Source organism: Aristolochia californica, unplaced genomic scaffold, assembly GCF_029961685.1.
Source record: "Aristolochia californica isolate CCGP_79_NKW_82.1479 unplaced genomic scaffold, dmAriCali1.0.hap1 SCAF_12, whole genome shotgun sequence".
NCBI classification, from domain to species: Eukaryota; Viridiplantae; Streptophyta; class Magnoliopsida; order Piperales; family Aristolochiaceae; genus Aristolochia; species Aristolochia californica.
In genome coordinates this window covers 3,951,175-3,960,967 of record NW_027181793.1, presented here as the reverse complement: position 1 = coordinate 3,960,967, position 9,793 = coordinate 3,951,175, and the positions used below count along the sequence as shown (strand labels likewise).

Here is a 9,793-nt window from a genome sequence, read left to right as displayed (position 1 = left end):
CCAAACTCAAAGATCTTTCCTCTAATATATAATTTGAATTATTAAAATTTTAGTATGATTGTATGAACACCAAGGAAACATCAGGTACTAGGAACAAAAAACAAAAAAAAAGGTAGAATACAAACCTAAACTACTAGAGATGACAAACAAAAAATGGATCACATTATTTCTATGGGTTCATCTAGTCAACTCACAAAACCTACTTTAATACTATAATGAATTTTTGGAATGGAGAATTACTTTACTAACGTAATTTGAATACAATGAATCTCTATTTATAATAGAGGAAATAAGTAGAATCATAATACAATTAAACTACCTATGTTCGAGTTACACCCACAGTTTAACACTTAATAAGTCCTAAAATAATTAAATAATTAAAAAAATTAACATAACTAAAACACCTTTAAGTGAGACTCTTCTGGGAGACCTCTTTCCATGTGACTCGTCTTAGAATCCACCATTTTAATTCTGGCTCATTGAAATTTCTTATTGTGCCAGTCATATAAGACATTTTCATACGTATTCTTGAACAACTAAAGATAGAATTTTTCAAGTAAAACGTGGTGAGATGATGGCGTCCAACGGACCAGCTTTAGGCAACGAAAGGCCCAAGCCTTCAGTCATATCTACCGGTTCCTTGGAGGCTCGCCTCAATTCAAACCCATGAAGAATACGCGCCAGCATCAAATGCACCACCTGGAGTGCAAGCAAGCCACCAGGGCACATCCTTCTGCCAGAGCCAAAGGGAATGTACTGGAAATGCTGCCCAGAGCCATCTATGTCTGCATGCGTGGTAAGAAATCTCTCTGGTCGGAACTCGAGCGGGTCCTCCCACACAGACGGGTCCCTATGCAACTTCCATATGTTTACTGTGAGGCGGGAGCCGGCCGGGACGTGGAACCCCCCAATGTTGCAGTCTTCAGTGGCTTCGTGCGGCATGGTGAGTGGACCAGCAGGGTAGAGCCGCAGTGTTTCTTTGACAATGGCTTGCAGATAAGGTAGTTTCATAAGATCTGATTCGTTCACGTTTCGATCTGAGCCGACCTGGTTGTCTAGTTCATCCCGAGCTCTCTGCATCACCTTGGCGTTATTCAGTAGTAAAGATAGAGCCCATGTTAGGGTGACATGTGTTGTATCCGTCCCTGCTAAAATAACCGCCTGAAAAAATGGTGAAGGTAGCATGAGAAGGATTTACAGTAAACGAAAGCTACAGATATATTAACTTTGTTCCTAATTTCAAGAGGCCAAAAAGGATGATTTCAATGGATTTGTTGATTTCTGGTCTCGTACATGAGATGCGCAATTAAGTCTTTTCTGTAACTTACCAAGACAATTTGACGAATGAAAGCTTGAGCATCAGAAGCAGATCTTGGTGATTTCTCCATGGCGTTCAGCAACCCATCAATGAAATCCTGATTTTCTCTGTACACTCCAGAGAACCTCCTTGCTCGGTGCTCCTCTATCCACGAGTCGATGACCGAGTTCAGTTCACTAATCGTCTCCTTCATGGAAGCTATGTGCCCCCCAACATCCAACAACTCGAGAAACGGGATGGCATCAGACAGGAAAAACACGCCGGAAAAATACAGGACTCGGCGAATGGCCTCCTGAGCTCTCATGGCGGCTTTGTCTTCGGCAACGCTTGACCCAAAGCACCTCTTCCCGGCCACCATCATGACGATATTGTTGAAAGTTTGTTCCGCGAACCACTGTCTCATATCCACCTTGAGAGCCTCGTTGCTCGTCTTGCATAACAGGCGCAGCTCCCGGATACTGGCGTCCACTTCTTTGGCTCTCACAGGCTGGAAGAGCTCGACCTGGTGGGATGAAAGAAGATGGGCGACGGCCAATTTGCGGGAAGCACGCCAGTGGGATCCGTAAGGAGAGATTGCAAACAAGCTGTAGTTGTCCGCTAAGTACTTCCCTGCGGTAGTTCTTGGCCGGCCGGCGAGCGCCTTATCGTTGACGGTGAAGCATTCCTTGGCCAGCTCCCAACTACTCACGACAATTGTCCGGTGGATGCCAACCCAGATGGTAAAAACAGGGCCGTACTTTTCCGCCAGTTCTCCAAGTAACCGCATAACCGGCTGCTCTCGCCGGAACAAATGGAGGTGACCAGTGATTGGCCATCGTCCGCCGGCCGCCGGTGGCTCCGGCGTCCTACATCTCTTCTGTTTCTCGCGTAGATGAGATATGTAGAGGAGAATGAAGGCAGTGAGCCCAAGAACCACTTGTATCAGGGAGTAGAAATCCATATTGATCAATTTTTGCCTGCACTTTGCTCATCGATTATGGTCGTTTAATCAAAATTTATAGTGTGCTTGGATATTTCCTTACAGTTTCGTGGGCATTGGAAGAAAAGTCACGGAATCTCTTTCTTTGGGAGTTTCAGTATCCAATTAACCTGTTCGTATTTCAGTCAATTCCGTTGGCTCTACATGTCCAAGAAAGAAAAGAATTCTCCATGTGTTTGAGTATTAAACACGTAAAGAAGTGGGTTTTCCAGGTCTATCAAAGGTATCTGAGCGGCGGTCAAGACTCGCAAAAGCAAGAGCTGTTAGATGGAATCACTTGTATGGAAGGATTTCAGTGCGATTCAACTTCTTGCATTCGACTTTGACATGTTAGGAGGACTGTACCGAAGAGTCGAGAAATAACGACGAGATAGAGACCGATGGAACTGGGTGGCCGGAGTTGATGTCACACTGAATGACAGATCGGCCAGGCCGCATGGTGCTGTCGTTGAAATATGATCTTTTTGACGGGGTTACCAATTAGTTTCTTACTTTTTAGTATATGACATTCATGTCTTTTTATTTTTATAAATTAATATTAATTTAATTTTCAATCTTTTTTTAGGTAAGTCTAATTGTTGTGAAATCCTCCAATGTGTAATTGTAATGTTGTTTGATATCATGATGGTTGTTCTCTTGAATATGAATGATTTCATATTTTAGTTTAAATGTATATGACATTCATGTCTTTTTTAGTTTTATAAATTAATATTAATTTATAATTGTTCTTAAATTCTTGAATGTGTAATTTTAATGTTGTTTGATATTGTAATGGTTGATCTCTTGGTTGATTGAATTCATAAGTGGAGTTCCTCTGGTAAATATCATTTAATATTCTTATTTTTTCCACTGATAACACTCATTTTCATGTTTTTTATATTTTTATTTTTCATTTTTTATTTTTATCCCAGTGTAAAAATATTAAAAAAATAAAATATTCTAAAGATAGTAGAAATAGTAAAAAAATTCTCGAATAAAATTTATTTACATACAAACTGATATTGAATATACAAATAAATTGTTTGAGTCACAATTTTCTAGATGAAAAAATATAAAACAAAATTTATACATGTAAAAAATATACATTCAAAAAAAAAAATATACTTGCTACGATGGTCATTCATGTTAAGAGCAATCTAAGCATGAGTAACTATGTGGGTGTGACGAACTATTTAGGTAAGATGAGGAGGCACCATCAAATGGCGCCAAAAATATGCGACCAACAACAATGAAGTTTCTCATGTGAGCCATCTCAATACCATAATTTGATCTATCATTTTTGTTGTTAAGCCAACTTGATTTGTTTAACCTAAGTCTTTTGTACTAGCTCAGTACTGTGTGCAATCTAAACCTTAAGATTAGGAAGGTGGGGTGCACCAAGACCCATCCCTCTCACACATGTCTGGTGCCAAATACTTAGGACACTATCTCCACATGGTCTACCTCATACTGACCACCTTAGTTGCCATGACATTCTCCTACATATCTTCCTATTAGACATAATTAGCATTACTATTTTATTAATATGTATTTTAAAGTAGAAATGAGGTAAGAAAAAAAATTATACTCATGTATGCAAACCCCATAGTCTATTGAAGTCAATATGGCGCCTTATGATTGGTGTTGTTGTAAAACCCACTTGGTTCATATAACCACCCTTCAAACAAGTAAAAGAAGAAATAGAAATGTCAACAATATTATATGTAACATCTCTTAGTGAGTCTAAGCACATGACTTTGACCTAGTGGAATGCTAGAAGTTTTGGCTTTTTGTGTTTTTAAGAATTATACTTTTATATCCTCTTCATTTGGAAATAAAAATAAATTGGTTTCACATTTAAATAAAAATTTATCCTTATAATAAAAAAAAATTAACCTGAAACTCCTCACTCATTAAGAGTGCACACAACTACTCCAATCCTCCATAGAAGTCCTTGATGGGAGGTCATTTGAGCTTTAGCCTCACTTTCAAACCGCTAGAACAACTTATGCATCTTATTCATGTAAATCCCAAACTTATGGCTCCATATGGTTTGAATGCATTGTCTGGCACTCTCATCACTAAATAAGCATACCACAAATTTCTCTTTCATGCAACAAACAACACAAAACATCAATATCAAAATCAACCACCAATGCAAAAATACTATAAGAATAAAAGAAATATGTTATTTCAATTAAGAGGAACAAGTATGCAGATTGCATGTCCATGTATGAGTTAGATTTCTTAACTCTCTAATGTGCATAGCTTTTCAACAAATGACCACATGCTCCCTGATAAGTTGATTATAACAATTCAAAATCGTAATAGGGAGTTTAGTCTCCCATTCCTCTACATTATCACCTCAATAGCAATTTGTTGGGTCAAGTTGTGGTCATGCATACATGAAGGCACGACTATAGTATCTGATATATAAATAAAGAATTTTAATATTAAATAAGTATATGATGGAGGAAAACATTTCTAATAAAGTGGAAATACCTGATGGACTGACAACATCGGTGGTCTCATTTGCATCCAAATTTAGCGGTTAGATGGATTTACCCATGGCTTATACTAGCGGAGCTATCTTGGAGTCATATTCATGAGCTAGATAGTTATTTTAAATGATCAAACATGATATCAAATAAGATAACTCACAAAGTCTATAAATTAGTAACTAAAATAATTTTTAAAATATTATACAAACTTTTGTAGGATAAACTACAAACTAGTTTCGTGTAGCAGCATAAAGCCTCAAATTCCTTAACAGTTTGTTCCAATATTCTGAAGATTTATATTGAGAATTATATCTGAAAAGAGAGATATTTGAATCTAATTTCTATCCCAATAAACAGTTTCTCAATTTGATATTTCTAGAGAAAAATATCCACATAAGAAGAATCAAAGGTCATGCTGGTTTCATGTTGCATGCCAAGATCCGAATTTAAGCTGAATTTTTTGCTTCACTTTTTAGTTGCTAATCTTGGTTGAGTTTCCTATTTGTTTTCAAAATCTAGTCAAGATTTTACCAACTTGAGTATTTTTTCTTCCTTAAAAGTTTCTTTTGTTTGATCTCATATTTCATTAGTTTCCTTTTGAGAAGACTTTCCCATTATGAGTTTAATTTCCTTTTTGACAAAATTTGAAAATTTTGAATTAGAAAGTCTTCTTTTCTCATTCTAAATTCTAAATGTTAAAGTCCTAAAACTTCTCACATTCTAGAAATTTTCTCTTGAATATTTTATTTCAAATTGGTCAAGTTGTGTTAAAAAGTAATTGCCTTATATGAGAAGTCTATGTTTAGAAAGTTTCATTATTGTGTTCCATCTCAAAATTTTATTGTTGGGTTTTTTTAAGTTTCCTTTATTATCATGTTAATAGAGGAATTAATTTTTATCTCCCTCTTGAGTCAAACTTGGTCACCCCCCAAAAGTCATACTTGGTCAAATTTGTTTAGTTAATTCAGTAGTACCACTACAATCTCCTTCTTATTACGGTGGTGGTTATTTTCTCTACCTTTAATCCCCTATTACCCTTTTACTCAGTTGTCTTTCTTCTACCATCCTTTTTTACTCTCGTTTACCCTCGTAGGCCTTGGTGCATTGCTTTGGTTGGTCTTCTTTTTAATATATAGGTATTTTTAAGTCCGTTGAGACTTTTTTAATGGTCTATCTTTTGAGTGATTGGAATTACCCTCTTTATTGATCATTATCACTATTTTGTTGGAAATACTTTAAGGTTGGTTTCAAATTTTACTTTATCACCCATATTTTACTTTTTTAGAGTTTTTGTTTGATTGAGTACTTTTCATTGGGACACCTTGATGGAGGAGACAATTGCTAAAACTATTTTTTTGTTTCAAGCTGGTATCATTGTTATTACCTCCTAGCTTGAGGGGAAGAATAGAATGAGAAGTATGAATGGTAAGATTGGAAATTGAGTGTTGTAGTAGTTGCGCCCCCATTCAAATTGAAATATGGATGTTTCTATCATTTGATAAGAAAAAGCATAATTTACAATAAAGAATTCCACATGTTGTGGTAATCAAGTTTTATGTGACTAGAATATCCAAGGGGGAGAACAAGATGACAATAAGATGAAGACTTCAAGCAAGATGTGAACAAGAACAAGATGGATCAAAAGCAAGGCAATTTAATTTTTCTTTTTCAAGCACACAAATTTCTTGACCAAGATTATTTTCCAATGAAGTTACAAACGCCAACTTGAGGGGGAGTATTAAGAGACACTCATGTGCGTAAGGGAAGCATGGCTAGTAAATAAGGAGAACTTCCTTAGAGATGACATATAATTATAATTATGCAAGCTGGTTTATGTCCTCTTATGTCTTTTTTTATTTTGAAGCATGTAGCTCTAAGGGCATTGTAGTCATTGTAAACACCTTCACACAACTATAAATATAGCCTCAAGTCATGGGGTAGAGCATTCAAGTCTCTTCCTCTTGGCTCAAATTCGTCCATACACCTCTCTCTCTTTTCTTTTTCTTTCTCTTCCTTGGTTTCTTCTCTCATTCCCTTGAGATCTCTTGGGTTTATGTGTTGGCCCTAGAAATCAACTAGGATAGTCTCAAGAAGATTATGTAGCCTCTGCTGGCTCTACTATAGCTATATCTGTTATGCCTTCAAATATTCTTGTGTTGCAAGAACTGCTAATTGGATCACCTGGATGTCATCCACATTATCGTCAAGTGTTGATAGGTAGTTGGAGGATGATGATGTACCTTCTTCAGTTTGTCTTCTCTTTGTGAATTCAAAGTGATTCGGTTGAGGCTCCAAACTAAATTCATCTCTGGCTCCTACTGGCTATGGGGTGTCTTATCTTTCAATCGTATTCTTTTTGTTATGGTCTGTAGCCATGGATCGAGTAACTCGGCATGGGATTTGTGAATCCAGCACCGTTATAGAGCTGTTGCTCTCGGTAAGAAAGCAAAGGAGGCTCTTTTCTTGGCTATTTTCGGTCAGACTGAAAAGGAGTCTCCTTTCTTGGTTTTTCTTGATAAGGGTAGAGAACCCTTGCTGCTCTCGGCTAGGAAGGCGTTGAACCCTTGGGTGCTCACTGTTGAGAGGGTAAGGGCCCTCTTGGCAAGGTGCTAATGTTCACGTATGAGGGATTAGGAGCTCCTAATCCTGCCTTGCTCGATTATAGGCTAAAGCGCCTCTTTAGAGGTTGCTCTCGGGTTGGGGATTGGGGGAACCTCTACCCTTGCTCGGAATGAAGGAGGGAAGCCCCCTTTTGCTACTGTGAACGAAGGGGAGGCTACAACCTCTGAGTGAACTCAGAAATAGTAGCAATCCTTTCCTCTTTGATTCAATAAAAGCAAAACATAATTCAAAAGGGAAGAGAAATAACCTAAATCAAGAGAGAAACTATACTTGGAGCTCGTCAAGGAGACATCCAAAACCCTAGAGCTCTTCAAGGAGAACTCCAAACCCTATTTAACCTAATTCAATGCTTGACTTTTTTCTATTTATCTACCCTCTAAATAGGGTTTGACATCATTAGATTTTTAGGGATTAAATTTATAATTATGCCCTTGCGACCTGGATCCTTACATACTTAATGAAAAAATATACTTAAAAGTAATATAAAATATTAAATTTAAAATTAATTAACTCAATGAGTCATTGTCGCCTCCTTTGGGTGACTCGGTAAGCTATTGAGTCCTCAACAACTGCACACCCCCCATGGAGAAATAGCTTGTCCTCAAGCTCGTAAGTTGGGTAGACCTGTATGAAGTTGGCCAGTTGTTCCCATGTAGCAACCTCTTGTTCGGTGTCCTTCAATTGCACTAGAATCTCCCACTGGTCATTACTACGACGGGCATGCAATACCTTAGCTGGAGTAAGAATAATCCATCCATTGTCCAATGGAGGAAGGGACGAAATTGACAAAGGAGGTGGTCTCTTAAAGGGTTTAAGGAGACATGGAACACATCATGAAGTTTAGCCATTGCGGGAAGTTACAATTGATAGGTGATTGGCCCGATGCATCGAATAATAGAGAAAGGCACAAAGTACTTGGGAGAAAGTTTATGACAGTGTTGGCCCGCTAGAAAGTGTTGCCGGTAAGGATAGAGTAGTAACCAGACATAGTCACCTTCCTTGTATGTGATATCCCGGTGTCCCTTGTCATAGAAGTCCTTCATACAAACTTGTGCTTTGAGGAGGCGATCCGAAATATTTTGTAGCACCTGGTCCCGTTCAATGAGAGCTTGATCATTAGAGTCCACACAGGTGGAGCCCAGAGTATACGCCGAAGAGGATCTCTGCCATATAGAATGCTGAAGGGAGTAGACTGTAAAGCAGTGTGGAAGGAAGTGCTGTAACAATATTCCGCCCACGATAGCCATTGAACCCAGTTTTTAGGATGATCGCCCACTAGACATCGGAGATACATTTCCACAATGCGGTTAACTACCTCTATTTGATAGTCTATTTGAGAATGATATGATGATGAGAACTTCAACTTGGTGCCGCATAGGCGAAACAATTCACGTCAAAATGTGTTGGTAAAGACCGCATCAGGTTCACTGACAATTGATTCGGGAATACCATGTAAATGAACAATATGCTCGAAAATTATATGCGCCACTCTAGATGTTGTATATGGGTGTGCCATGGGCATTAAGTGTGCATACTTCGAGAACCGATCCGCCACCACAAATAATATCGACTTGCCTGAAGATTGTAGAAGATCTTCGATGAAGTCCATAGAAATATCGGCCTACACCTGTGTAGGAAGTGCCAAAGGCTTTAAAAGACCTGCGGGACTTAAGTGTTCGGCATTGTTGTGTTGATACACCAGACAGGATGTTACATATGTTGCAATGGAGGTCTTCATAGCCTGCCAATAGAAATCCGCTCGAATGTGATGCAATGTTTTTTAGATGCCTTCATGTTATCATGGTATGCAGAGATGATGGCTTAAACCAAATCCGAAGTGTGTATGATATATAATTGTAATTTGTAATAAATAAGAGAATCCTTAAAGGTCCATCTAGAGTTCAGGGGCCCCTTTGTAATTTTCTTGTGTATATTAAGAAGAACTAGATTGCTGGCATTTTCCTCCTTGACCAAGTCTAAAAGAATAAAACGAGGCTGGCCAATAGCACATAGAAGCGGCGGAGTCTCCAAATGTTGTGAGAAGACATCGGCCACCTTGTTTAACCTGCCTGCACGGTATTCCACTGTAAAGTCGAATCCCATCAATTTACTGATCCAGTGTTGTTGAGGAGAAGTCGTGAGTCACTAGTCTTGAAAATATTTATGGTTGTAATGATCAGTACGAATAACAAATGCATGACCCCATAAGTACAGGCGCCAATGTTGGACAACTTTGGCCAACCCGATTAACTCGCGTTCATATGCTGGCAATTTGTGATGTCATACTGCCAACTATCGGATGAAATATGCAATAAGGTGAAAGTGCTGCAATAGAACGGTCCCAATGCCCCCACCTGATGTGTCACACATGACCTCAAATAAATCATCAAAATT

At 38.3% G+C, this 9,793-nt stretch overlaps 1 protein-coding gene across 1 annotated transcript; it reads right to left on the bottom strand.

Annotated features, from left to right (window-relative positions):
• Positions 1-552: 552 nt before the first annotated feature.
• Positions 553-2,258, bottom strand: LOC137946560 (xanthotoxin 5-hydroxylase CYP82C4-like). The gene is made up of 2 exons (XM_068792902.1): positions 1,329-2,258; positions 553-1,161 (listed from the first exon to the last, which is right to left on the bottom strand). Exons 1-2 carry the CDS (start codon positions 2,256-2,258, stop codon positions 553-555), a joined length of 1,539 nt encoding a protein of 512 aa, XP_068649003.1.
• Positions 2,259-9,793: the final 7,535 nt, after the last annotated feature.

Bases quoted from the DNA above. Each gene is read 5' to 3' on its own strand.
- LOC137946560 (XM_068792902.1), bottom strand. From the start codon at position 2,258: ATGGATTTCTACTCCCTGATACAAGTGGTTCTTGGGCTCACTGCCTTC. The intron at 1,162-1,328 runs GTAAGTTACAGA...CCATTTTTTCAG, and splicing joins TCATTCGTCAAATTGTCTTG to GCGGTTATTTTAGCAGGGAC.